The sequence below is a fragment of the Zonotrichia albicollis genome, chromosome 4, assembly GCF_047830755.1.
Source record: "Zonotrichia albicollis isolate bZonAlb1 chromosome 4, bZonAlb1.hap1, whole genome shotgun sequence".
Taxonomy (NCBI): domain Eukaryota; kingdom Metazoa; phylum Chordata; class Aves; order Passeriformes; family Passerellidae; genus Zonotrichia; species Zonotrichia albicollis.
This window is the reverse complement of record NC_133822.1, coordinates 14,737,536-14,765,017: the sequence shown is the minus strand read 5'-3', so window position 1 is coordinate 14,765,017 and position 27,482 is coordinate 14,737,536. Positions and strand designations below refer to the sequence as shown.

The 27,482-nt window shown below is 45.6% G+C and overlaps 2 protein-coding genes across 3 annotated transcripts; both read right to left on the bottom strand.

Moving 5' to 3' along the window:
* Positions 1-4,892: 4,892 nt before the first annotated feature.
* LOC113458543 (aldo-keto reductase family 1 member B1) lies at positions 4,893-14,041 on the bottom strand. Its single transcript, XM_074538870.1, has 10 exons — positions 13,885-14,041; positions 13,482-13,649; positions 12,906-13,022; positions 11,745-11,822; positions 11,236-11,358; positions 7,987-8,093; positions 7,763-7,844; positions 7,148-7,231; positions 6,268-6,350; positions 4,893-5,533 (listed from the first exon to the last, which is right to left on the bottom strand). The coding sequence occupies exons 1-10, from the start codon at positions 13,948-13,950 to the stop codon at positions 5,491-5,493; spliced, it is 951 nt and encodes a 316-aa protein (XP_074394971.1). The 5' UTR covers positions 13,951-14,041; the 3' UTR covers positions 4,893-5,490.
* Positions 14,042-18,440: 4,399 nt separating this feature from the next.
* LOC102067243 (aldo-keto reductase family 1 member B10) lies at positions 18,441-26,776 on the bottom strand. Of its 2 annotated transcripts, XM_074538872.1 has the most exons (10): positions 26,625-26,776; positions 24,831-24,998; positions 24,399-24,515; positions 22,996-23,073; positions 22,251-22,373; positions 21,050-21,156; positions 20,844-20,925; positions 20,038-20,121; positions 19,218-19,300; positions 18,441-18,957 (listed from the first exon to the last, which is right to left on the bottom strand). In XM_074538872.1, the coding sequence occupies exons 1-10, from the start codon at positions 26,688-26,690 to the stop codon at positions 18,915-18,917; spliced, it is 951 nt and encodes a 316-aa protein (XP_074394973.1). In that variant the 5' UTR covers positions 26,691-26,776; the 3' UTR covers positions 18,441-18,914. The 2 variants fall into 2 exon arrangements, with proteins under 2 accessions (XP_074394973.1, XP_026646612.1); XM_026790811.2 differs by lacking the exons at positions 24,831-24,998; positions 26,625-26,776 and adding an exon at positions 23,887-23,947 and having other exon boundaries at positions 24,399-24,445.
* Between the last annotated feature and the right edge of the window lie 706 nt (positions 26,777-27,482).

Here is a 27,482-nt window from a genome sequence, read left to right as displayed (position 1 = left end):
CAGCAGCAGCAGAAATCCCCACTTAAGGCTGAAGCATACAGCCTGTCTTGAAATATTCTCCACTTCATAGGAATTTTCTAACCACATTCCAATTTAATCACAGCTATCAGACTTGAAGCTATTTACAGGATGTTTATAGACCGTGGTAGGCAGGAAGTCAGACTAGATGATCACAGTAGCCATATAATAGTAAAAAATTCAAAACAAGTTAGAAGCCAGAGATTGTGCATTTGTTTCAGAGACAATAGATCTTTTTCAGCTGCAGAGACTTTAGTAAAGGTAAAAGGAGAAGAATTTGGGTGGTGTCAGTTGCTGGGAAATAAAGCCCCCCTGTTTTGCAGCAGAGCCACAGCCCTATTTACAATGTGCCTTTCTAGAAGAGAGTTGCTGCCTCACAGCAAGCACAGCCCCGAGCCTGCTGCCAGGAGCTGTGGGGAAAGGTTTACAGTATCCCAAGATAATTTTCAGTTTCTATCAGCTGTGCAGCAGTGCTCTTGCACCAAACCCACACATACATCACTCCTAGTCAGCAGTGACATTATCTGAGCCCAGTAAAATGAAAACACCTTAGCTTAGCATTTTGTCTTTGTATCCCAACACACTGTCCCATGACTTCAGCTTTTTATTGTGGAGTTCATCCATTCTGGTAGAGTCAAGCCTCAGGAAGAGTTCTAAAGGGGCTGGGTGAAACAAGTTAAACATTATGTCTGTGTTTTGGAGGGCAAACAGGACAACACAGGAAATGAGCAGGTAAAAATCCAAAACTCTTTGCTGATCATTGCTGCTCAAGTTCTCCATCTATTGGAATTCCAAGGTCTCTCATATTGCTCAGAAGAAAACTGATTGGGAAGCCAAAGACTGTCAGATACAAACCTATTTAATGAACTTTTTGCATGCAATCCTACACAAGAAGGACTGCTCCTTGCCTTCCTCTGAATCTTAGAAAAAGACTTACAGAAGACTGATTAGGATAATCAATGCCCTAGGAGTAATTTATACAGATAGCAATTAAGATCTTCCTTGACCTGACACCAGTACCAGGAACTGTGCCAGATGTTTATCAAACCTGCAAAGTGTAACTGGAAATAGACCAGTTATTATTTCCTCCACTGTAAAAACCAGCAGCATGAAATGAATCTAGCAGCAAATCAGCCCAAAACAAATAAGAGATGGCAATTCTTTAAACTGTGAGTGTGAAGCATCATTCCCTTGGAACCTAACAGATTCAGGAGGTAACTGAACAGCAGAGAGTTAACTGGTGGCTGTTACAACTAAAAGAACAAGCTGCTGTCAGAATATTTAAATAACACTCTGCTGCAATGCTCAATTTACTCATCTTTAGCAACTTATTTTGACCACAGCTGGAGACAAGGTGCTGCAATATGTGGATACTTAGTCTGATTTAGTTCAGCTGCTCTTATGAGCAACTACCAGCTGGCTTGTAATCAGGCCTGTTTCAGTTTAGAAAAGTTTGACTTTGCAATCAGCTTTTTTTTTTTCCTTAAGAATTTGGGGGGAAATGGAGTTTTGCAGCTGTTCGCACTCGTGGTTCTGTACCATGCACTTGAACAAGTTGAAATGCAAGAGCATTTTAATGTGGCCTATTTAAGGGTTTTAAGAGCTGCCTCACAGCTAAAATAAACAAGGTCCTGCCAGAATAAGACAGGGCTCTGTACTTTTAAAGAAACCAAGGACAAGGCAGAGGCAGGGATAACAAATGGACAGTTATGGACAGTCTGTAGGTGACATACTAGGGGAGTATTAAGTGACTGAAATGAAAATAATTTGTCCCAAGGTAACTGTTCTGTGCCCCAGTTAAGCAAAAGACTCCAGATTTCTAGCTGTATCTTCAACACAGTGAACACAGATTAAAATCCAAACACGGGATTTTCTTTTCCCATTTTGAATACTGGAGTTTCCTGTGCCCCAGTTTTCACAAATGAAAACTGAAACAAGTGCATTCCATAGCATTTGTGCAGACCTGTGAGCTGAGCAAGGAGAGGTCCTGTCTCCTTTTTCCCTGAGGGAAGCAAGCACCAAGTTAGAGCATAAATTTGAAAAGTGATTCCAGCCAGGCAGGCCTGTGTATTTGGGTTCCAACACCAGAAGTAAAGCTATTTTCTCTCAAATGAACATCAACTGCAACCTGAAACAAACATGCTGTGCCTGTCAGACTGTCTGTGCTGCCCTACCTTCAACCAGCAAGATGCCAATTCCAAAGAATTCATGTATTCTCTACTACACAAAAAATTTTGCAAAAACAGTATCTTGCCTTCTCTAATGAGATAATTGCTGATTTTCTCTCCTTGATAAATCAGTTCACCATCATTCCTGGCTACCAAGTAAATGGATTTGTCCTGTGAGAGCCATTTTCTCCTACACATGAAATAAAAGCCTGTTAATCTGGTATCATTGGGAGCAGTGAGCGCAGCTGGAAGTGAAACAGATTTTGTGCAAGTAGTGCTTTTACCAGTTCCAAGGACAAGGTTTTTACTGTTAGCTGCTCTTAATCTTTCCTGTAGGCTGGAAATCCTCTTCCCAGGGTGAGCTACAGGATCGCACCAGCTCAGTGCTGCAGCAGAGTCCCCAGAATGTCTAGGAAGAGGCCGACAAGGTGGAGCTGAACTACAAGTTCTTAAATTAAGAACACAAAACAAAACACAACCAACTTTTCATTGGAAGAGCTACAAGACTGTATTTGTCCTTACAAAGGCTTTGATCAGAAACCCAGAGATCTGTCAAATCACAACACAAAAACAAATGCTGTGAACAGCTTCAGCAGGAAGAGCTCAGCTGGCAGCAGTGCTGAGCTCCGGATACTGAGCTCTTTGATCTTTCCACTTTACCTTTTAGGAGATGAAAGGAAATCTCTGCTCTTGTAGCCAGAGAGAGTGGCACAAGCATGGGGGTACAACAGACTATTTTGCTGTAACAATTCCTAGATCAACCTAGACTAAAGGCAGACTGCCTCTTCCTCCATCCCAGCCTTAATTATATGCTTAAAGAAGCAATCCAAAACCATTAATCCAAATTCAAAACCATTGAGGGTGACAGGGTTTCCTGTCACTCCCTTCCCAAGCTTTCTAACAGCCTGCTTTCTGTTCAAGCTTGTGCATCATCACCCCTGCACTCAGGTGCTCCTCTGCTTTCCCTCTATTCCCACTCTGACACTTCCAGATCCAAGCCCTCTGCCGGCTAAGTGCTGCACCGTGTCCCAGAACGACCCTTGCCAAATTCCTTCCCTCTAAGTCACCCAGTGAAACACAGAGAGAGCCTGTTACAATGCCACTCCACCCCAGTGCTCTCCCTTCTGCTGAGGAGCAGTCTGCCTCCAGTAAAATTCCTACTTCCAGAACGGAAAATTTCATTTCAAACTTCCATAAAGCTGCAGTGAAATGAAAACAGAGGAAGCTCACAGAACCTGATGTACTATTTTGGAAACCCTGACCCTCAATGTAACTTCTTGCCAGAACACACTCATCACAAAAATGTTATTTGCAAGCAAGTCAACATTGCCCCAAACAGTTTTCTGTCACAGCTCAGACTAAGCAAAGAACATCACATCTTCTGGCTTTTTAGATGCCTCAGGACTTGGGTTTATCACATTAGAGAGTCCCAAAAACACTTGCAGAGCTAGAGCTTTCTGTATGTGCTTTTAAGTCCAGAATTTAAAGTGATTTATAATCAATTTATATTAGAAGAATCAGCATTAGAGAAGCATATTGCTTCAAGTCAGACACTGATTCTTTCCTCCTCATATTTTAAGTTAACTCAATCTTGTCTGTTCAACCTACTGTAAATTATTGTGACCAAAAACATGTTGCATGCTAATTATGGTCTTAGCATAACTGGAAAGATTTTTAAAAATACTTTTAAAATTTTTCTTTCTAATAAATACTATTACAATGAGAAAGCAGATTTTTAAATAATTTTCAATCAGTATGACTCCTTAGACTTGTTTTGCTCAGAACAAGAAAACAAACCACCAATTTCCAAATACTTTGATATCAAATTGCTTTCATGTTACATTTTAACCTGGCCAAGTTCACTTTAAGATTTGCTATACAATTATGGAATTCCAATCCTACATTTACCATTAAGATTGATTATGCATTAAGAGCCCTGGTCTCTCCCTCCTTCCATCTGTTCAGAGAGAACCTCAGAGGGAGCACTCACATCCCACATCTACTCAGACATCTGAAAAACTCACAGGAAAATGCAAGAAAGCCCCCCAACAGCAGCCACTGCTTTTACCAGTGCCCAAATGCATTTTGTGAACAGTCTTGAGCAGCTCTCAGGTGGCAACAGCTTTAAAAATCATTATGTGCAAGCATTGTGAAAACCACAAAGGGACAAACACAGCTCACAAAACACAAGTTCAGTATCAGCCTGTTTTCTGTGCTCCCTAACAAAGCTTTACACAGGGTTTTCTTGGAAGCCCATTTTTACTATATTTTACTATATTTGTATCTTGTACAATCACAGAATTCCTTCCTGCATCATGTGCTCCCTGCTGGACAGGGCAAGTTTTCTACTGCTTATTAAAGCAATGCTCTGTAGGTTTCAAGTCTTCAGTGGAATGAGTTTTGTACTAGCAAAAGTACACTATCACCTCAGTAAGATAAAAGCTGAATTAAACATGACTGCATTGCTTGTCAGAACCAAACCAGCTCTATTTAAAGAGAGGCACAAACAGACTCACTGGCCACAAGTTCAACCATGAGAACAGCAGGCAGCTCCCAGGGCACATGCAAGAAGTCAACATCAACAGATGATTTTGTGGGGGATGGTAATTTTCTTGCTTTTGTGTAATCTCTAGAGACAGCTGATATTATACAGCTGCTCCAGCATTACTACCATTAGAGCATGACTGAAATAACCATCTCATTACACACAGTAATGAAATTGTATTTTATTATAAGCAAAACAGCTTTTATATCACCAAGAAACCAGGATCTATGCACTTTTCAAAGAGCTACCCAGGTAGAAATCACTTAGAAATCAACTTATACTTCCAATTAAAGGGAAAATAAAAAGGTATGGAGTGTTAAAAAGAAACAAAACCAACACCAAAAGTAACAAGGAAAAAAAAAAAAGAGCAAACCTCATTATGCAATATCTGCCAATATCCTGGTCCTTCCAGACAACAGCAGTCACTAGCTCCAAATCACAGTATTCCAAAATAAAAGTGACTGCTTACTCAAACTTGCTCAATGCTTTCATCTTACCAATTCCAGACTTGCTGTTTGGCAAAGAAAATCTACCAGTCCACACATTGTGCTCTTCAGAGCCATTTCAGCATTTCCTTCTTCCAAAAAAGAAAACAGCACAAAGTCACAGAGTACATATACTGCATCTTTGTGGGGGGAAAAGAAAGGAAAAAATGGGGGTGTGGAGGGGTGTCTGATGCAGTGAAAAAGCTACACAGACAACTCAAAGGCAACAGCAGAAGCATATCTGGGAAGCTTGGAGAAAGGCAGGGAACCATCTTCAGTATTCTGCATTGAAAGGGTAACCCTTGTGAGTTTTGCACCTGGAGGAAATCAAAAAGCAAAGATTATCTCACATCCCAAAGGCATTGTATGCATCTGTAACCACTTCAAAGAACCACCAAGGGAAGAGATTAACTGAATAAAAGCAGAGCCTGCTTCTCTTTTCCTTGGTGACATGCTGCATTTCCAAATGAAAAGATTCTGAGTGCCTTCTGTTGTTTGGGTGATGGGACCTAGAGATGCTTTGTAGACAACTAAGTCAAAGTCTTGCTATTTACTGACAGGAAGACCTTTTTTGCAGCCTTCCAAAAAGATTTTATATCTGGATCTACACTTTCAAGTAGCAAATCCTCATGTCACATTTGGAATGTTCATCTACCTTGCCAACAACTCCTGAAGAACACAGATTTTGTAATGTACTTCAGACAAAACACCACAAGCAAAGCTAATGAAGATTTAAAGTCTGCATCATGCTTACGCCTCCAATATGAACAAGAAAATTACAAATAAGAGGCCTCCTGCTGCAAATCCAGCTACAAACAGTTCCTTGGCAACTGAACTGAAAATGAAGTTTGCTCAATACTCATCATGTTTTGGTTCACAAAATGAACATTGAAAAAAAAAATCTTACTCTGGAAAATTATTTAGAAGATGACCCCTTTGAAAATGGAGTTTGCATATCCTGAATTTCAGTCAATTTCAGCTACCATCTGTAGCTTCATTTACTGAATTATGTGATAACTTAATAGTTTAAAGAAAAGGAAGTGCCACTTACACAAACATTTCACAGGCTCTCCAGTTTCTATTAAAGCTGAGAATAGTTGCCATCTCGTCTTTAGTCAATTCAAAGTCAAACACCTATCAGGAGAAAAAGTCAGAAATAACCTCTTTCAAATCAGTGCTTGTAAGCAGGAAAAAAAATTAGGAAAAAAAATAATCCCAAAATTAAAGAACAAGTCCACAGTGTAGGTGCTGGTTGGAAGCGACTGCTTCACAAGGAAAAGGAAAAATACAAGACTGCCTGGATTTGTGAGTCTCCTCTAGCTGGAGTGGGAGAGGGAGATGAGCAGGAAAAGGCAGGAATAAGAGTATCTCAAGTTGCAGTTACAAATGCCAGTTGCTTGAAGAAGTTTGGGAAGCACTGTGTAGCAGAATGCATCCATCTCCCATTTTTGAAAAATGCATCTTTCTGTGTTAAGCCAAAGTAGTAGCTGCAAGACCTCCATATTCCACCTAAAGCCACTGAGTGTTTGGAAGCAAAATCCTAATACTGGGTCCAGTCCAGGACCACTGCATCCAGACTTTATGGACACCAGGACTATTTCTTTAAAAGTGCTTGCTTTACAGAAGTCTTTTGGGCTGTGCTACTAGACTCAGGCCCCAAAAAAGCTGTCAAATGACTCATTCACATGACACAAAACAGGAAGAATCACAATGTGACTGCTCAGACTATCAGGATAGCATTTTCAAAAGCTTTGGTCACTCTTGCTCTCCCACTGTAATCTTAAATTCAGCCCTCAGGAGACAGGTAAAGACACGGAGGAAAAGCCCAGAAGAGCACCTGGGAAGGGTGAGAAAGGCTCCCTACTGGCTGTGCAGGAGAAGCCCAGCCATCCCTGGACATGCCATGCAGCAGCTCACTCCTGATCCCTCACCTGGAAGTTTTCCACAATGCGCTGTGGGGTGACAGATTTGGGAATCACAATCACATTCCTCTGGATGTGGAAGCGGATGAGAACCTGCAAGAGGCACAGCACTGCATCAGAGAGGGGATGGCTCCTGCTCCATGCAACACAGCCTGTTTAGCTCTGCTAAACAGCAAGTCATTCACAGTTACTTACTCTAAATGATACAATTCAGCAAAACTAGCTCTCTCTGTGAAGTTGCTTTTCAAATTTTATCTGAATTCTAAACAGCACTTCCTGCAGCACAATTTAGAGGAGTGGTGTAACCCCACAAGGCTTCCTTTCTCCTCTCCCCTGCCACTTCGTGACACTCAATTCCTTTCCTTCTCTCCCAGACTTTGACTAGGCTATTCAATGTTCCCTTCTTTGCCACAACACTTGAGATGGCAAGACAAACAGACACAGCAGCATCCCAAGATGGATCAAGAAAATGTTTCTTGTGATGACCAGAACACCCTTGCAAGCATGCATGGAAGGCCACAAACCTGCACTGCTACCTAACACCACAGGTGACAAAGAGCCAGCCTGTCCTCTACACTGTCACTAGCTTGTGCTACAGGAAGGGGTACTGTGGCACCCACCCACCTGTGCTGGGGTTTTGTTGTGCTTGGCTGCAATCTCTTTGATCTTGGGGTCATCCAGCAGGGAAGGGTCCTCGGGCTTAGCCCTGCACAGAGGAAAAAAGATCAGGGGCAAAAAACCTCTATAGGTCCAACCCAGTAAAGATCTGTATCTAGATGAAAAATTAATGCTGTACATTAGCATGTAGTCTCAGTTCTTCCAGAATACCCCTGGCAAAGCAGCCTTACCATGGTCTGTCAGGAGAGCCCAGGGGGCTGTAGGCTGTCACAGCAATCCCTTTGGACTGGCAGTACTTGATCAGCTTCTCCTGGGTAAGGTATGGATGACACTCCACCTGCCAACATAAAAATACAGAGACTGACAGTGACTTAACTGCTTTAACATATTCCAGGGATTAGTTTAATCAAAGGCTGATTTTTGTGCTAACTCAATAGTCTCCAAGCAATATTATACAGTCTTTATTTTCTCTATGCCCCACCCCCTTACTAGTATTTATAGGAGCTCTCCTTGCAGTGAAGGGTCCAAGGACTGTGACAAAACTCCTTAAAGCTTTGCTGATTTGGATAATCTCCAGCATATGGGTGACCAGCTACACAATTGCTTTAATGGGACAGTAAAATGCACACCCAGGAGAGCTGTAAAACCACAGCAATAGGATTGCAGACCAAAGTTCTTTTTTCACCCCTAATTAAACATGCCATTATAATTTTTTTACAGCTACCATATTAACTTCAAGGCCAGCATTGTTCCATTAGTCTTTATTTGCTTTGTGTCAATACTCACACTAAACACCTCTAATCTGAAAATGTTGACAATGGTTGGCTGCTACAGTTTTAGACCTTCAGCCCAGTGCCCATCACAGACCTTTTACAAACACACGTGCACTTAGCATGAACTTCCACAAGAATAGCTGCATAATGGAATACAGACTCCTTCCCAGTGGGTGTGTGCTCTGGCAGGCACATGCACAGATAGGGAGTGTGGAACAGGAACTGCTCACGTGTCAGGAGGCAGGGAATGAGCGTGAATATCTGATACTTTGCACAGAGGGACTTGCAGGCCAGCTGCACACCAGGGAGCACTACTTTTCCTCCAGCAGGCAACAGCAAGAACCCTTTGGACTATGCTGCCATTTGAGCCTCCTGCAGCTGCACTCTGAGGGCAGTCCCTGGAAACTTGTGCTGCTGGCAGGTGGAGCAAGGCAGTGCAAAACATGGAATCAGTTTACAGCCTGGAGCTCTTTATTTGTGGTTCTAGCTGCCTGCTGTTATCAGAGGCCTGCATGCCTCTTTCCCCTCTGAGACATGCTGGAATATTAAACAGAACAGAGAGCTCCAGTTTTAGGACATATTATACATATTTATTTTGCTTCAGCAGTTGCAGAAAGACAACTATTTAAGAGTAATAGAGCATCTAGTTTTCTCAACTATCCAATAAGTACAATTTATGCAACAAAAGCAAGGCACAGTCATCCTCACCTCTCCAATGGCACTCAAGTTGAAAAATGTTATGTAATTACTACCTTGCCAAATTAATTTCCCACTACCATTGAAACCAACACAACCTGGCTGCAGTCAAATAAAGAATGGGAATGACAAGAAAGACAGTGGATTACATGGGAAATATCTGCACAGAGAAAGTGTTTTCAGGAAGCACTCTCACTATTAGCCCAACTGGTAAGTGTTAGCAACAGCAAGCTTTCAGGCTTGCAAGCATTTCTTCAGAAGCCATAGTTTATAAAGGACAGGAACCAAAGACCCAATGCTTTGTGATAAACTTGATTATAATCAATAATCATTTAGAGCCTGAGGGTGTTTCCAAGTGTGAGAGGTCCAAGATCAGTGACCCCTATGCCAGAGAAGGTAATTGGTATAGTAATAATGATATTAATGATATTATATAAATTATAATAACGTAATTGTCATATAGTAATCATGGCAATGAGGTGTGGCAGATGTTGAAAGGTTACCATAAAACTTACAATAAGTTTTCTGAAAGTGCTTTGGGGCAGATAATGCTCAAGTCACCACAATAAATGACCCAGTTTTAATAATCAGTAATTGATTAGAGTCCTTCAAATGCCATAAGAGTCAAGGTCCACTCTAGGCAGGCTCCACTGGGGCCTGTCCTGGGACTTGTCCGCATCAGCAACCTCTGCCAGTCTATAATCATGTCAATCTTGTAGATGATGTCAAACTGGGGAACAATCACTCAAGGGCAGGACTGCCACTGCAGCAGAACCCATTCAGGCAGAAACAACAGGCAAACAAAACCCTGAAGGAATTCAACAAGGCTGCACACAGAGCCATGCACCTGAGAAGGAAAAGCCCCTGGCTATAGCACAGGCTGGAACCTGACTGCCTGTAAAGCAGCCATGCTAGAAAGGACTGGGGGCAGGACAGGAGCCAGCAGTGAGCCCTGGCAGCAGGGACACAGCCAGCAAACTGTGAGAAGTGATCATTTGCCTCTACTCATCCTTGCCAGACCACCTTCTAATCCTGTGTCCAGTTTTCCCCTTCCCAGCTCCCCTCAGTAGCAGAAATACTGACAGACTGCCATCAATTCAGCAGAGAAAGTCCAGCATGGGGAACCTGCCAGACTGGGAAAGGCTGAGAAAGCTGGGCTTGTTGTACCTGGGCAGGGGAAGGCTTCAGGCCTCCTAGGAGCAGCTTTTCAGCACCTAAAAGGGGTTATTCAAAGACAAGCCAAGCTCTTTAGTGGTGCTTGGAGGAAGGCACCAGTTGAAGCTGAAAACAGGAGAGGTTGAGACTGGATGTAGAACTCCCCTTCCCTGTCGTACACCCGAGGGGGGCAGGGAGCAGAGCACACTGCCTGGGGAGGCTGTGCAGTCTCCATCCTCACAGCTTTTCAAGATGGATAAAGCCCTGGACAACCTGGTCTGATCTCAGGGTTGATGTTCCTCTGAGCAGATCATCTCCCAAGGTCTCCTGCCACCTGAATTTTCATTCAAGTGCTGTCTATACAATTTCTATTCTATTGCCCATCCTGCAACTCCATCTCCTCCTAACCCTCATTAACTCTTGAATCCATAAAGCTTGTTCCTGATCAATTCCCTCAATCATCTGCAACAGGAACTGCCTTCTCCATAGAAGTGTCATGAAAAGGCCATCCAATTCTCTCTATATATATACACCAAGTCTTGCTCTACTGCAAGGAAGTATTTCAAGCTCATCTGAGCTCCCCCTCCTTTCCTCCTACAAGGAGGGATTCTGGAGCTGCTCATTGCCAGATTTCCAAGCAATGGCAGAGAGTTCATAAAACCAGCACCTTGGCATCACCTGGAAGGTGAGATTGAAGAATATGTAGTCTATGAAGTAGAATATGTCTATTCCAGTCTCTTTTTATAAGCTTATTTCAAAGCAAGATCTTTGTAATTTTCTTAAAAATACCCACAACAAATGACCACACATAAAAGAACACCACCAAGCACTTGCCTCTGCCACTTTGCAGCTCACCTGATTATTTGCAGGTTTGTACTTCAGTCCTGGCTTGTTCAAGATTCTTTCAATCTGCTCATGGTTGAAGTTGGAGATTCCAATGGCTTTTACCAGGCCAGCATCCACCAGCTCCTCCATGGCCTGGCAGAAAAGTAGCACAAAATCAGCATTTAATACACAAAGGCAGGGCCTGAACAGCAAATGCTTCCTGGCATGCCTTGTTTCCTTCATAAGACACCTAAATGAAGTGTTTAGATTTTCAGAGCTCAAGTTTGAGGGAAAAAACCCCAGAACAGTGGTGTAGATGTTCCATGCCTCCCATACTCTAAGGGCTCATTCTTTGAGGTTATGGAAATCCACAAGTCAGAAATGGAAAATGATGAATTGATACATGACAATTTGTAATTTCATGAGGGAGTCTTCCCAAGTAATTCCAAGTACATGAGATTTCCTTCTGCTCTCAGCAGTCTCTGATGCTCTCATTACCTTCATCAGTCCAACCTTTCTCCTGCTGTGGCTGAACTTACCTCCCATGTGTCTAGAATATCTGTGTTGCTGGAGATACCAATGCCTTTGTCATCTACGGGGAACAGGTCCTCTCCTGCCTGTCAGTGAGAGAGAAATTGCTTGAAACACACAATATTGGGAGGTTGGGTTAACACCAGCTGATGACAATGATCCTATAAACACTTATTATACTAATTATCTACATATGTGTTAGACTTTAATACTCACTATCTATAGTCTTCAGTCTTTTCTTTTGTGTTCTCATGCTACTGTGGTGGGGTTTTTTTGCCTACAGTCAAGCCAGTAAGGACAGATACTTCTGATGGACACTGTGTCCCCTGGCTCATCAAAATCCATAAGGTGAAACTTAAGTCTCCACTTGTAACACAGAAAGTAGCATCATAGCCAGCTTACAAAAATACAGAGCTGTTACCTGCTCATAATGAAGTGTTTTAGTGAAATGCATAATAAGGACCCACTTAGGGCTTGGAATATGTTCACCTTATTGTGGACCAGATTTTCATGGGGGTCTCATTGTTTAAGTTGCTGGCACAGGGAAGGTTAGAACACCCTGTGTCCCTGTTAGGACTATCTGCCAGGTATCAACTTCATTCAAAACCAGTTATTTTCTACTCATTCATTATTTACACCACCACACACTTTCACTTGGATAGTTCTGCCCATGTGAAACTAATTTTAAAAATACAGGTGTTACAAAGAACAGTTCATCTCGGTAGCAAGAGGTAGAGAGAAAATTTTGATCAAGTTCTCACTGAAAGCCTAAGCTTGGACATATTCAGTCTGAGACATCAATTTCTTTGCATGCAGACTGTGGAAGAGTTAGGAGCTAAAAAGTTTAACTCATTTTAAAGTTAAAAAGTTTAACTCTTTTTAGAGCCTGTAGAATGTTAAAGCTCCTATAGCAAAGGTCAGTTCAAGCTGGATTGTATTTAAGGACTCAGTGATTAAAGACAGAAATGAAACATGCAGCAGGGATCTCAGAGGCAAAAATGAACAGCCTGGCTCACATGGGCACAGTAAAACTGAGCATCAGATCAGTGCTGTTACACAATACACATAGAATGATCTGTGCAACTGAGGCAATCACTGGGCTATAAAGCCATAGAGCTCCTCATAATTGCCACTCACAGAAAAAGCCAAGGACACTGCTGCTACTGTACCTTCAAACCAAGGGGCCAGTGGATGAGGTACAGATCCAGGTAATCCAGTTTGAGGGCAGTAAGAGTCTTCTGGCAGGCTCCCTTCACCAGATGCTTCTCATGAAACGTGCACCACAGCTGGGGACAAAAAGCCAAGGCACATTGTGACCTCTTGGGTTAAAGCTCTTGGGACTCTTCTGTACTGTTCAGCAGGGTGCCTGTTCCCTCGCAAAAGTGATGTGAAACCAGGTCATCCTACAGCTTTTCCAGTGGGGCTGTTCTGTGAGCAGCCCTGGCCTGTGATACTGGGCAGTGTGTGCTGTGGCAGCACACAGGACTGCACGGTGTCCTGGCAGACAGCAGAAGTGGTGTCGTTTCACTTATTGAGACTGAAGCTGAAAGCATCACCCAAATTAGTGGTATGGACCCTGCATAATCCTCGATACAGTATGAGGTAAAACAGGAATCTCAGGAATGGCTTAAGTGATGCTCTGAATTGTTCCACACTGCACAACCGAGTAGGTAAGTAAAGAAGTGGGGAGTTACTTTAAAATAAAAAGGTATCCCCCGGTATATCCTATAGCACCAGACCCCTACCTTACTGACGACAAAGAGGTCCTCTCGTTTCACAACGCCTTCCTTGATTTTCTGCTGGATCCCCTCCCCAACTTCGTTCTCGTTCTGGTACACATAGGCACAGTCCAGGTGGCGGTACCCGGCATCGATGGCAGCCGTCACCGCGGCTGTCACCTTCCCTGGCTGCGACTGCAAAAGCGATGGCAAAAAAAATCTCTCATCAACACAGTATTAAAGAACCTCTCTCACGGCACGATAAAGCTGAGAAAGCCACCACATCCACAGCAATCCCCAGCTACAATAAAGCCAAATCCCGGCGGCGGCCTGGCCGGGTGTCGGCGGCGCCGGCAGCGCTCGCAGGGCCCGAGCCGTGCTCGCTCCTTCCTCCCCCACTCCCCATCGCCCACGGCAGCGCCCCCGGTACCTTCCACGTGCCCAGCCCGAGGATGGGCATCTTGGCCCCGGTGTTGAGCTGCACGTAGTTTGCCATGGCCGCAACAACAGCAACACAACCACAGCTGCAGCCGAACCCCCCGCCTTTAATAGCGAGCGGGGCCGGGCCGGGCCCGCCCCGCCCGGCGCGGCGCGGGGCTCTCGGGGCGGCGCCGAGCCCGGGGCCGCGGCCGGGGAGCGGAGCAGGCCGCGAGTGCGGCTCCGGGCTGGGACATCGCGTTCACCGCACACGGACCCTCCTACAGCGCTTCAGCCCCGGGGCGGGGGTGGCACAGGGGACGTGGGACACGGCTGTCCCCGCTGAGCCCCAAGAGCTGAGGGCGCTGAGCCCCGTGGTGGCCCGGGCTGGACCCCCTTGCCGGAGTCTTGTGGCTCTGTGTGCTGCTGCAACGACACAACAGCAGAACCCTCGCTGGTTTCTGAGAGCCAGGAGAAAGCTCGGTGGTTTCTGAGAGCCAGGAGAAAGCTCGGTGGTTTCTGAGAGCCAGGAGAATCCTCGCTGGTTTCTGAGAGTAAGGGGAAACCTTGCTGATTTCAGAGATCCAGGAGAAACCTCGGTGGTTTCTGAGAGCCAGGGGAAACCTTGCTGGTTTCAGAGAGCCAGGAGAAGTTGTTCCTGCCAGCCAAGTGGGACAAATGCAGCTTCCACTGCGAGCTGTGGGTTAGGAGTAATTTAGGGTAGAGTGAATCTAAGAAAACCCCCTGCTTTATTTTGAATTTTGGAAGAGGTTTTTTTGAAAGTCTCAGAAGAGGAACAGTGACTTTTTAATGAGTGACATAATGATCGTGCTGTCCCTCTGCCTTTAGGGAGGTGCTGAGGACATTGCAGAATAAAATGCACGATTGTAATCACAGGCAGTAGTGGCCAACAGTGTCCCATCACAAACTGGCTTTGATGCTTTTGCAGACAAGCATTTGCTGTTCTGCTGAAGACGTCACAGTGCAATGGAAAAACCCAGACTTGCCTGGGAGGCTTTGCTGCTTATTCACATGTGAAGAGTTTCTTCAGGTACGAGCGTTTGCTCTGGGTGCCTCTCCCTGCTATCTGCAGCTTCATATTTTTTGCTCCATTTAGCTAAGGACAGCAAGATAATTGGTTTTCCTTTTAATGTTCCTCCTGCTTCATCTCAGCACCATCAGGCACCCCTGTCAGGATACGATGTGCTTTCACTTGGAGCACAAAACCTTTACACAACTTGGTGCTTGGGTTGAATTTTCCCTTGTGGTTTCAAGTCAGAGAGATGCCTCCATCCTGTCACAAGAGGCTGCAGGCAGAAGTTCTGTATTTTGTTTTTGCTGTTGTGTACTTTGTTTAGCTCTTGCAAGCTGGAGCCTTTCCCCTCAGAGCTGTAAGGCCAATCAGCTTTCCACTGTTTGCCTCTCCCCAAGGTCTGGTGGGGACCTTGGGAGAAGAAGTACTGCATGTGTCACCCTGTGACAGCCAGCCTGCTAAGTCTTGTGCCCTGTGTCCTTGATCACATGGCCATGTCTTTACAGAGAGCACTGACATTGAGGAACTGCAAAGGGGAGAAGGGTCTTGCTTTCTTTTTTTTTTCCCTTGATCCACGTGCACTGGAACAGGAAGAGTGATCTCATGAGTTTTCAGTTTGTGTTGCTGACTTTGCATTTAGCAACTGTAATTTCACCACAAGTTGTGACTTTGGTGAGCAGCAGTGTTTGGAATCTGAGAACAGGGCCCAAAATAAGAGAAGCGGGTATGTCCTTATGGACAGTGTTCACCAGAGAGACCCACTGAGAACACATGAAGGCAAAGTAGGGAGGTGACAGTGTTGCAAGGTGTGATCATACCTACAGCTAAGGGGAAGAGCTGCAGGGGTCTGTACAGACACAGGCATAGCTCAAACCAGGATTTGGAGGTGAGGGCATGCAGGTTTCACGCTTGAATCACTGGGAAGCACAGCAGGAATTTCTGCTTTGCTTGGAGGGGAGATTTATCTTGCTCAGTGGGGGTTCCAGTTCCACCTCTGGATGCCAGGAGGCAGATCTCAGGGGCTTGGCCAGCCCTGGCTGTAGAAGATCTCAGGCTCTTTTTCACTCTGAGCTCACATCAGCCCAGGAGCATATCTTGGTGGCTCTCCCATATTCTCAGAGCTGATCAAGCTTTTTGTCCTCATGCTTTTGTGCTTTAATTGCACCTGCTGAAATAACAAGCTCTGGGCACAGCCAAAGATGAGGAAGTGATCTTGCCACCCCTCTGTGGTGATTATTGTGTGGGAAGGGCAGGTATAGTGCAGCAGGGGAAGCCTGGACAGGGGGAACCATGAACTGCCCTAGACTGGTCAGGACTGATTCTGGCTGGCTCTGAAACTGGTGCTGCACCTGGGATGACTGAGTTCTGGCACATGGGAAGCACCTGTGTGTCCCCAAAGTCCCCCTGGCCACTGAGACGGAGGGCAGCACCTGTGGGCTGGGCCACCCCTGCTGGGCAGCCCTGGGGACAGCAGAACGCCCACCCAGGAGCTCTAGGACACAATAAACAGAACTGAGTGGTCAAAGGAAGCATCAGGCACCCAGCATCACCCTGGGCACAAAGGCATTTACTCATTTGCTCTTCTGTGTTCTTTCTTCTCTCCTCAGTTTCCCTGAGCCACAGCCCAGAAGTGGAACAGTGAGAAGAACTCTGGAAGGAGCAATGATCCTGGGAATGCACAGTCCTGGAAGTGGAGCAGCCAGTGCATGTCCAGGGGGGAGTACACACAGTGTGCAATTGCCTGAAGAGAGGAGGCACCTGGGCAGACCAGTGCTGGGTGGGAAAGTGACTTGGAAGAGAGAAACAGATGCTTTCTGAAAGCTGGTGGCAAATGAAAACAAAGCCTCTTCACGCAGCCTGAGTTGCTAGGTTAGGTAGGCCTGTGGAGGTGGGAGTGCTGCTCCCAGAATCTGAGTGCTCTCCGACAGTCCTTTGCTCAGAATGAAATTGCAGAAATATTGAACAGTTATTGAACTGTCCCTGCAGTGGCTGTGTCCATGCTCAGAAACGGAAGGAAATGGGATAGAGGTTTTTGACCCACCAATGAAGGGCTGTGGGGAGAAATCATCTGATTCTGCTGATCCCACAGGGGAGACTCCCCTGCAATTTCTTGGACTGCTGGGTTGAGTTTACAGGCAAGGGGAAAGAGACCCTGAAAAAGTGGTGATCACTGATGCTGTTGCCTGAAAGCTGCAAGGTCTGAGCACAGTTACTGCTGGTGTCCCTTGATAAGCTGTTGGGACACCGAGGAGTAACTCGCACGCCTTGTTCTGGATGGTGCATGCCAGGAGATGGGCAGATCAGTGCCACAAGCAAGGATAGTGCTGGGAGTTCAGCTTGGAAAGCATTTTAGAAGGGCTTGGAAGAGATGTTGACTGTTGCAGTGTTGATCCTGATAATTTTGTCTGTGGGAGAAGGGCTGGGTTTGGGATATGTTTTTTGTCTTATGTTTGCATTGGTGAGGTGTTAACTACACTGGCCTGCAGGAGCAAGGGATGGAGTGAATATGCAGTCAGATGATGATTATGTTAAAGATGGGGTTTGAATAAAGGTGAAACAATTCTTGACACATCTTTCAATAAAGTGCAGGGTGGAGTGTAAAGAACATAAATTGCAGATGGCATCAAGGGATGGCAGTGGTGACCTATGTGAGAACCATTGAAACAAACACCCTGTCCCATGCCAGAATTTAAGCTCCCAGTTCTGTGACTCAGGAATACTTCTGGAGACACAGGTGCACTTATTTAAGGAGATCCATGCTGAAAGGACTTAATTCCAAGGGGTCTGCAGCTGGTGGATGAGTTATGCTTGAACAAAGACACCAGTGAGGGCTCTATGGGCACTGGGTAACCTGTGCTGGAGAAGGCATTCTCTTAAAAGTCTTGTGCATCATTGTAACATTGTACCTTTATTGTTCAATAAACATATGTATTTGATCTCATCAGAGCTAAGTCTCACCTCAGCCTGGGGATTACAGAAGGTTTTATGGGTTGCTTCCTTTAGGAAGCTGCAAAGCAAACATTCTTGGATTACATTCTGATGAATTGAAAGTGGAAATTTTGGAAAGAAGTCTACAAGGTGCTCATTTTCCTCAGCAAAGTTTTTGATCTTTTGCCTTGAAACCCAGTGTGCAACTTCACGATTGTGTTTGGCCACCTGCCCAGGCGCTGGGATGGAAAGGTGCCACAGCCCCAAAAGCAAATAGCGCCTGATGTCACCTGGGGCTGTCACCACGGGCAGTGGCAGGGCTGAAGGAGAGGTGGATGGAGCTAGAGGGGTATTGGATTCAACCGGGAGAGTTTGGCCCGAGGCTGACAGGGCTAGAAGGGGATGCTGGCCCTCTGGGGGCCGAGCTCCCCGTGCTGTGTGACACTGGGACATCAGTCCCTGCACTGCGGGGAGGGGACAGCGCGGGTGGCTGAGGAATGGCCGCCCTCTGCTGCCCGCAGGGCAAGGGCAATGTCCCTGTCCCAGGGAAAATCCTCACATTCGGGAGGAAACCTGGCTGAGAAAACTGCCAACCACACACCTGTCTGTTTTCTGCTTATGAAGTTGTTTTTTGGTTGGTTGTGGGTTTTTTTTTTTTTTTTCCTAAGGGAATATTTTTCCTAAGTAGGAAAATCTCCTTTCTCAGTTACTTCTGGAGTAATAAAGCTCCTGGCCTTTAGTTCACATTGCTCAGATTTTTATCCCGTAACTGCCAAGTATCCTCCTCAGCCTGCTGTGTTGAAGCAAGAGAAATTAAAAATGTGAATGTGTAGTTCAAAGTCTCTCCCTCGCTAAATGTGGATTACCCGATCCACATTTTGACAGAAAATTATTACAGCCCCCATTTTATTCTTTTAGAGCAATTTACTGTTTCTTTCAGAAAGAATAAACAAAAGATGATCACTGAATACTTATGCTGTGACTTCACTGGCTGCAGGAGGAGAAATGCAATTAGAAAGTCAGATAAATTGATAGGAAGGACATCAGACCAAACTCTGAAGGAGGGCAGGATTTGAGCATCTTCAGTATTCTGCATTGAATGGGTAGTCCTTGTGAGTTTTGCCCCTGCAGGGAATAGAAGACTTCATTTTAGTCATAATTTTCCTTTCTAGTTTTGCTTAAAGAAGGCCACTAAGGTGGGATCTGAACTCTGAAACTGAAGGCTGGGTTCATTCCAGATTTGTTTTCCTCTGTATTATGTCTTTTTTGTGCACTTGGAACATCCCAATTACTTCATCATTCAGGCTCTTGGCATGTAAAACCTCTGTGGATATAGTATTCTTAACTTATGGGTTTGGAGAAGAATACTGAATGCTACCACTTACATGCTCATTGTATAGACTCTCCAGTTTCTGTTAAAGCTGAAAATAGTTGCCATCTCCTCTTTGGTCAGTTTGAAGTCAAACACCTGAAAAGAAAAACAGCTGGGAATCACCTCTTTGAGCAAACCAGAGGCTGTAAGCAAAATCCACAAAATTAAAGAACAAGTCTGCAAGACAGGGTAGCTGGTTAGAAGACATGACTGCTTCATGAAAAAGGCATCTCTGTGTCACCAAGAATGCACTGGCAGAGGGAATACAGAAAGTCATCTAAAGTTGCAATTACACATGCCAGCTGTTGCAGGGCACTTGGCAGGCTCTTGCATCTGCCACTTGTGAGAGATGCATCTTTCTGTCCTGTTCCAAAGGCACATCTACAAGATTGCCATATTTCACTTAATCTGTCTAGGCTTTTTGAAATCCCAGTGACCAGCTGCAGTCAAAGACCATTGAATTAACAATAGAGCAGCATGGGTTGTGAACATGACAGCTGTTTTCTTAACACTGCTTGCTCTACATGAGCCTTTTGTGGTGTGTGCTGCACTCAAGTGCCAGTGAGAAGCCATGTGGCAATTCATCTCCAGTCTGCAGAATACAAGACACCACATAAAGTGACTGCTAGAATTATCAGCATACTAAAAACTTGGTTTATTCCTGCTCTCCAACTGTAACTTTAGTTTAGTCCTTAGGAGAGTGTGTAAACAGACAAAAAGCCTGGTGGTCTTGCCTGAGCAGGGAAGAATGATAAAGGATCTTTTCCCTTGCTGTGCAGGGAGAAGCCAAGCCATCCCTGAGGGGCAGCCCCTGCTCACTCCTGATCCCTCACCTGGAAGTTCTCCACAATGCGCTGTGGGGTGACGGATTTGGGAATCACAATCACATTCCTCTGGATCTGGAAGCGAAGGAGAACCTGCAAAAAGAGACAACTGAATCGTTCCTCTTGCTCTGGAGGAAACAGAGCCTGTTCCAACAGCTGTAATCCCTGTTTCCAATCATTCCTGTCCCTGCAGCCCTGGTTGCTCTGCCTGAGGAGCAGAGAGGGAAGTGGTGGAGCCTCACATGAAAGGGCTCCTTTCCCATCCAGGTTTGGGCCAGTCAAACCTTCCTGCCCTCCCAGACTTCTATCAACATTTCATCCTCTGCAAGAGGACTTGAGATGAAGACTGAAACATTCCAGCACTTGAAGATAGGTCAAGAAAATGTTTCATGATGACAGAGCACACCTGAGAGTGTGCATTGCAGGGCACACAGAAAGCAGAGCCTGCACTGCTGCCTCTCACACAGGTGGCAGGAAACAAAGAGCCAGCCTGTCCTCTACATTGTCATTATCTGTTCTGTGTTCCAGGAAGGGGTACCCACAGTCTGCGTCGTTCAAAGTCTCTCCCTTGCTAAATGTGGATTACTCAATCCACATTTTGACAGAAAATTATTACAGCCCCATTTTATTCTTTTGGAGAAACTTGACTGTTTCTTTCAGAAAGAATAAACAGAAGATGATTAGTGAATACATTTGCTGTGACTTCACTGGCTGCAGGAGGAGAAATGCCATAAGAAAGTCAGATAAATTGATGGGAAGAATATCAGACCAAGCTCTGAAGGAGGGCAGGATATGAATATCTGGCATGCATGTACCTGGGCTGTGGATTTGTTGTGCTTGGCTGCAATCTCTTTGATCTTGGGGTCATCCAGAAGGGAAGGATCCTCTGGCTTAGCCCTACACAGTGGAGAGATAACACCCAAAGTCTGTTTTGAGAACAGTGGCTAATAGTACACTCACTGTCCCAGTGCTGCAAGAATTATCCATGCCAGCTCCCTCACAAATTGCCAAGCAGCCTTACCATGGTCTGTCAGGAGAGCCCAGGGGGCTGTAGGCTGTCACAGCAATCCCTTTGGACTGGCAGTAGTTCACCAGCTTCTCCTGGGTAAGGTATGGATTGCACTCGATCTGCCAGCAGAAGAATAGACATTGATGGAATCCAGCTGTACCTCACTGCAGGGATTATCCCCTAATGATAACAATCCCCTTAAAGGCTGCTCTTTGTCCTCATGGGCCACTCTTTGCAAAGTGTTATCAGCTCTAGTGTTCTACAGGGACATTTTTTGTATGTCTTGGTCTTTGTTCTGCATTTCATAAGGGTCACCTCTGGGTTCTTTGGCATGTTCTGAGGTCCTTCTCAGATTTCTAAGCAGTAGCTTAGCAAATATTGAAGACCCCAATGCCCTGTATATTCAGCAATAATGTGGAGTGGGATGAGAAGGACATGCTGCATCTGCTCTGTTCTCCCACCCATCTGTTCTAGACATCAAAGCTCCCTTTCTCAGGAATTGGTGCCCCTTTGTCATGTGCCATAGGTAGGAAAAATAAGGTTTTTTTCCTTTTGGTATGCTCTTTTTTTGTAACTACATGCAGAGGAAGGACTGGCAGGCCCTGGAGACTGAGGGAATTATATGCAAAAAGTTCTGTAAGAGTTGTCTGAGTCTGTCCAAGCCCCTTTGAAGGGATAAACTTCTGCAGCTCCTACATACAAAGAGGCAGTGGCTGCTGTATGCAGACAAAGACTAGGTGATTTATATATGTGTGTGTGTGTCTCTGTGCGTGTGTGTGTGTTTAAAAACACTTTATTTTTTTATTTTACATAAATCAGAGTAGATACCAGGAAGCCACTAGTGTGTCAGTAAATGCTGCTTCTGTATAGAAGTTAAAACTGACCTCCCTTTCCGACTGGGTGACGGAATTGCGGATTCTTACATGACAAAAACCACATGTTGTGTGAACAATTATCTTCTATTAATAACAGATTGATGCCATTACTAATAACAGAACAAGTACTTAAAGAAGTTCTTGTAATTTGTCTACCACAAGTTCATTCCCTATCAGAACACAGATCTACAACATCTTTATGAGTACTCAGAAATAATCTCAGGGCACAATTGTGCTGTGTCTGCTTTGTTCTTCCTCTTTGCATCTCCTCATGCAAATTACAAGCTGAAATTGGATCTTTATAATCCCACAAAACCTGCAGTCACTCTGCAGCTCACCTGGACATTTGCAGGCTTGTGCTTCAGTCCTGGCTTGTTCAAGATTCTTTCAATCTGCTCATGGTTGAAGTTGGAGACTCCAATGGCTTTTACCAGGCCAGCATCCACCAGCTCCTCCATGGCCTGGCAGAAAGGGGAGCACAGTCAGCATGCAGTGTACAAAACAGGCCCTGAAGGAATTATTAGGGATATTATTATAGCCTTGTATGTGATTATATACAAGGCCCTGAAGGAATTATTCCTTGTGTGGCTTCATTTCCCTTCATGGGCAAGAAAAGACAACTGTTTGGAGCTGCCAAGATTGTCTCTTGGGGGAGAGTGACCTCTGGTGTATTTGTGCCACATCTTCCGTCTCACCCAAACCCAAGGGCTCCTTTCTTGAGATGGCAGAAATTCTCTCTCATCTATTTTCACATGGGAAATAAGGATGATCAATGATGTGTTCTTGAGCCAGCACCAGAGGGCTGTAGTGCAGGCTGTGGGTATGAACACAACCTAATTTATTTCAGCAGGGTGTATTTGAGCAATTTAAGAACAGTGGAGAGGACAGTTCTGTTATGGTCAAGCAGTCTGGCTTGCAGATTCACTAAAGATTATCAACTTGATTGAACATGTATGTTTTAAAAAGCTACATTGTATATGGTGCAATAAATACAGAAGAACTTTGTGGCTGCTGAAGGCAATAAAAGCATGGAAAAGGCTGCCAGCAACAGAAAACACGATTTCCCACCCTGGCTGAACTCACCTCCCATGTATCTAGAAAATCTGTGTTGCTGGGTATAGCCATGCCTTTGTCATCTGCAGGAAACAGCTCCTCTCCTGCCTGTCAGTTAAAAAAATTAAAAAGATTTAAACACTCTTTTTATTAGTCAAATATCAAGTTAATACCAAGACAACTGAAGACCATGATGGCTTTAGCCACTAGTACAGAAAATATTAATATGTGTCTACATTGTTCCTGGAAATTTTGCCAGCAATTATTCCTAGTAGGAATTATGCAGAATCATAATCAAACTTGACAATCCTACTAGGAATGTCAAGTGTATCTCCTAGACCAAGCAAAATAGTGACTCACTAAAACACATACAGATAAACAATTGACTTATTTACAGTGGAACAAATAAGCTTCCTGTAGTCCTCTACTATTTAAGAGAGGACTGGGGTAGTTTTTTTTTGAAGGATCTGTTAAGGTCCCAGGAACATTTAAGTCAGGTTTAAGCTGAGCCACATCTCCTGAAGAAGGTTTTATGTAAACACACAGGTGGCCTGTGAGGGGAGCCTCAGCTTAAGCTGGTGGCAAATCAGAGCACCCCAAATATACAAACTCAGAAATAGAACCCCACATCTGCACATTGCTCCACATCCAATGCGCAGATTCAGAGTATTGTGCCATGTCAGAGTATTATGACACTTTTACTCAAGCTCTTTGTTCACATAAAACTAACCATGACAGCTTTGCATGTGTGACAAACAGCTGACAAGCTCAAAAGCAACAGATAGGATGGAGGTCTTAACCTGTCTGCAGCAGAAAGAAAAAGCCAAGACGAGACACAGGCTGAGACATCAGATCCTTTGAAGTACATGAAGGATGAGATGTATTTCATGTACTTCTGACATGGATGTCAGAAAGTCTCACCTTTTGAAATCCGAGGTCTGTGGAACAACTTTAAGGCTCCTACAGCAAAGGTCAGATCAATCTGTACAGTATTAAGGACTCAGTGATTAAAGAGAGAAATGGAAGACAGAAACATTCTCTTGTTATGTGATTCTGCAACACGCAGAGGAAAGAATTTCTGTCAGGCAGCAAAGTACATCCTTCCTTCCCTCAAAGCAGGAAAGGATGATTTAGCCCCAAGTTAAGCAGCATGAGTCAGTCTTGCAGCCAGAGGCCTGACCTTGTGGCTGGGGCTGCCTCTGTGTTATCAGGAGGGCAGAGGACGCTGTGCAGGCAGCTCTGGGGCAGAGATCAGGGCACAGCAGGGCAGGGTGGGCAGCTCTGGCACAGCAGGGAAGGGTGGGCAGCACTGGGGCAGGGCTGGCACAGCAGGCACAGGCTCTTTCTGGAGCAGCAGTGGTGCTGCAAGTGCTCCTGGCTCTGCTGAGGAGCTCTCCCAGGAGAGAAAACCAAGGGCCCTGCTGTGATTGTACCTTGAACCCCAGAGGCCAGTGCATGAGGTAGAGATCCAGGTAATCCAATTTCAGGTCAGCAAGAGTCTTCTGGCAGGCTCCCTTCACCAGATGCTTCTCATGAAAAGTGGACCAGAGCTAGAGAAAAAAATCAAGCCAAACTGTGACCTCCTTGCTTAAACCTCTTTCCTGAAGAAGGAAAGAAAGCTAGCACACTTTCTGGGACTATTTCTGGTTAATATGTATTTTGAACAGTCCCATGAAAATGGAGAATGTGGAACACATCTTAAATAACGCTCTACAAAATACAGTGACAAAAAGAAGATTCTGCCAAGTATGGGCCTGAACTATTCTCCTAATTACTCCAGACTATAACACACAGCCTTTCCCCACTGCTCTGAATTTCCCTCTATGCATATGCAAAGCTTTCCCCTGCATCCTAGGTCACCTTACCTTGCTGACAACAAAGAGATCTTCTCTTTTCACAGCCCCTTCCTTGATTTTCTGCTGGATCCCTTCCCCAATCTCACTCTCATTCTGGTACACGTAGGCACAGTCGAAGTGGCGGTACCCGGCATCGATAGCAGCCGTCACTGCAGCTTTCACCTGCCCAGCTGCAGACTGGAAAAAGAAGGTCAAGAAGATCCCAAATCAAAGCATCCAGGCCAGTTCTTAGTTATCTAGCAAGTAGAGAAACATACAATTTAAGTAGAGTTTTTCCATGCCATGTTCTTGAAGATGCAGGCTGCTATAGGAATGTGCTCTTTGTTGACCGAGTGACAGAAGTATCTTTTGTCCCTTCAAAAAGGAAAGAAGTTCAGAAGTTTTTTTCTTCAATTAAGCAAAAAAGCCACTTCATAGCCCTAGGGAACTTCACCTCAAACTTAAGGATAGCTAATTGGACAGAAGCTAAAAAGTCCTGCTTGGACAATTTACTGGAAAAAGAAGAGAAGAAAGAAACTAATGGCTTTTGTGAGGTGTTTACCAGGAGCAAGAACCTCTTGCACTTGGCTCAGTTTTTCTCTGTTTGTTATTTTGCCTTTTATTAATCTTTTTTGTTTCCAACACTGCAACAGAAGCTATCTTGCTGATTTTATGTTTCTATTAAGTAGAGTTTTTCCATGCCATGTTCTTAAAGCATTCATCATCTCACAAATGCAGAGTTTGAAGCCAGCCTCCAGCCTTTTATCCATAAGTCCAGTCCCAAGCAGGCTCAGCCAACAGCCAGGCAGAGCAGAGCAGAGCCCCCAGCACTGCCAAAATGGACCAGGGAAAACCAAGTTTTGTGCCAGGGAGCTCTGCAGTGCCCCTTGCTGAACACTCCTCACTTCCCAGTGCTGTGTCTAGGAAGAGAAACAGTCAAATGGCCCAGCTGGGAGGATTTTAGTTCTGTGGAGAGGCCAGTGGTCTACACCTTAGTCATCCACATCATTTGGAGTGTTACACTGTGCTCTAGCCCAGCTTGTCCTGGGGCACATCCCACCTGTAATTGGAACCTTATGTCAGCTTCTTCCTTCAGGGACAGAGGAGGTGTGCAATTCTGTGTGTTTCTGTACCCTGCAAGGGTGTGTAAGAGCTGAGCACAAAGAAATGTTGGCAAATCTTGTTCACACAAATCCAGCAATGTTTGTTTCTAGGCATTGTATAGATCAGTGGTTTTGTAGCCATCGTAACAACAGTGCAAATCTCTTTGTCAGAACTTGCTCAAAACGCATGAATGGTCTTCTAAAGCCATCGGGTGATTCCCGGGGACCTCGCCCAGATTACACAGCACGGGAGCAGCAGGGAAGGGCTCCAGTGCAGTGGCACGGGAAGGGGCAGGGACAGGGGCCCGGGGAGCCTGGCCGGGATAGCAGCGGAGGGAGGGAGGGAGGGAGGGAGGGATGGATGGATGGAGGGATGGGATCCGCGCATCCCTGGCGGCTACGGGAGGGACGGAGCCGCCGCCTCCCCCAGCCTGGGGACACCCAAGCGCCACCTCTCCCCCGCGCAGGAGTGGCACAGCAGGGACGGAGGGCACGGCAGGGAAAGCGGCTTCGAAAGCAGAGCCGGGGCTGTGCCTGCGGAGACCCCCGGAGGGACAGAGCATCCCCGGCAGCACCCCGGGCGGGATGTTGGGGATGGCACCGGGGACTTGTCACCGAGCTGTCCCCGCTCCCTGGTCACCCCCGAGCGCTCCGGACCCTCCCGGGGAGATGGAGAGAGCGCGGAGCCCGCCCTTCTGACAGCGGCCGCTGTCCCCGTTACCTTCCATGTGCCCAGCCCCACGAGGGGCATTCTGGCCCCGGTGCAGAGCTGCAGGGAGGTGGCCATGGCTCCAGCCGGGAATGCTGCCCGGTAGTACCGCCCGCCGAGCCTTTAAGGACGGCAGAGCCGTGCCCGCCCCGTCCCGGGCCCCGCCCGCCCGCCCGGGACAGCCACGGCCCGGGGACACCGGGCTGGGCCGGGCCGGGCCAGCGCTGCTGCTCCCCGAGCCCCCGCAGCTGCAGGGCGCGCTCGGGGCTCCCTCCGAAGGTGGGATGATGCTCTGGGCAGCTGCTCAGCATTAACAGGTACCAGTTCCACCAGGCACCCTCTGCTTCTGTGCTGCAGCAGACACCTGCTCAACACTGCTGATCTCCCCCAGTCTGTTACTGTGGGCTTTTAACAGCCAGACACCAGCACAGGCTACCGACCAAATCAGTGCAGAGATTTCCAGCAGTTTCAGGTGTTGGTCTCCTGTTGCTTGTTAACCCACAGCTCATGCTAAGGCTTGTGTGGTGATGTGCGAGGGGCTCCAGGATGAGGGAAGAGGGAGAATCTTGACTCCATGTTTCACAAGGCTGATTTATTATTTTATGATATAAATTATATTAAAAATGCCATACTAACACTATACTAAAGAAAGGAGACATCAGAAGGCTAGAAAGGAATGATAGTAAAAAACCTGTGACAGCTCACAGTCTCAACAGAGCTGGCTGTGATTGGTCAATAATTAAAAACAATCCACATGAGACCAATCAAAGATGCGCCTGTTGGTAAACCATCTCCAGACCACATTGCACAGCCATCAGATAATTATTGTTTACATTTCTTTTCTGAGGCTTCTCAGCTTCTCAGGAGAAA

Excerpts from the sequence above, each read along its gene's own strand:
- LOC113458543 (XM_074538870.1), bottom strand. The coding sequence starts at position 13,950 with ATGGCAAACTACGTGCAGCTCAACACCGGGGCCAAGATGCCCATCCTC. Across the intron at positions 13,023-13,481 it reads ACCTCTTTGTCGTCAGTAAG|CTGTGGTGCACGTTTCATGA; the intron begins GTAGGGGTCTGG and ends TTTTGTCCCCAG. Across the intron at positions 5,534-6,267 it reads AGAGCCTGTGAAATGTTTGT|GTGCAAAACTCACAAGGGTT; the intron begins GTAAGTGGCACT and ends GATTTCCTCCAG.
- LOC102067243 (XM_074538872.1), bottom strand. The coding sequence starts at position 26,690 with ATGGCCACCTCCCTGCAGCTCTGCACCGGGGCCAGAATGCCCCTCGTG. Across the intron at positions 24,999-26,624 it reads TGGGGCTGGGCACATGGAAG|TCTGCAGCTGGGCAGGTGAA; the intron begins GTAACGGGGACA and ends TTCTTTTTCCAG. Across the intron at positions 24,516-24,830 it reads ATCTCTTTGTTGTCAGCAAG|CTCTGGTCCACTTTTCATGA; the intron begins GTAAGGTGACCT and ends TTTTTTCTCTAG.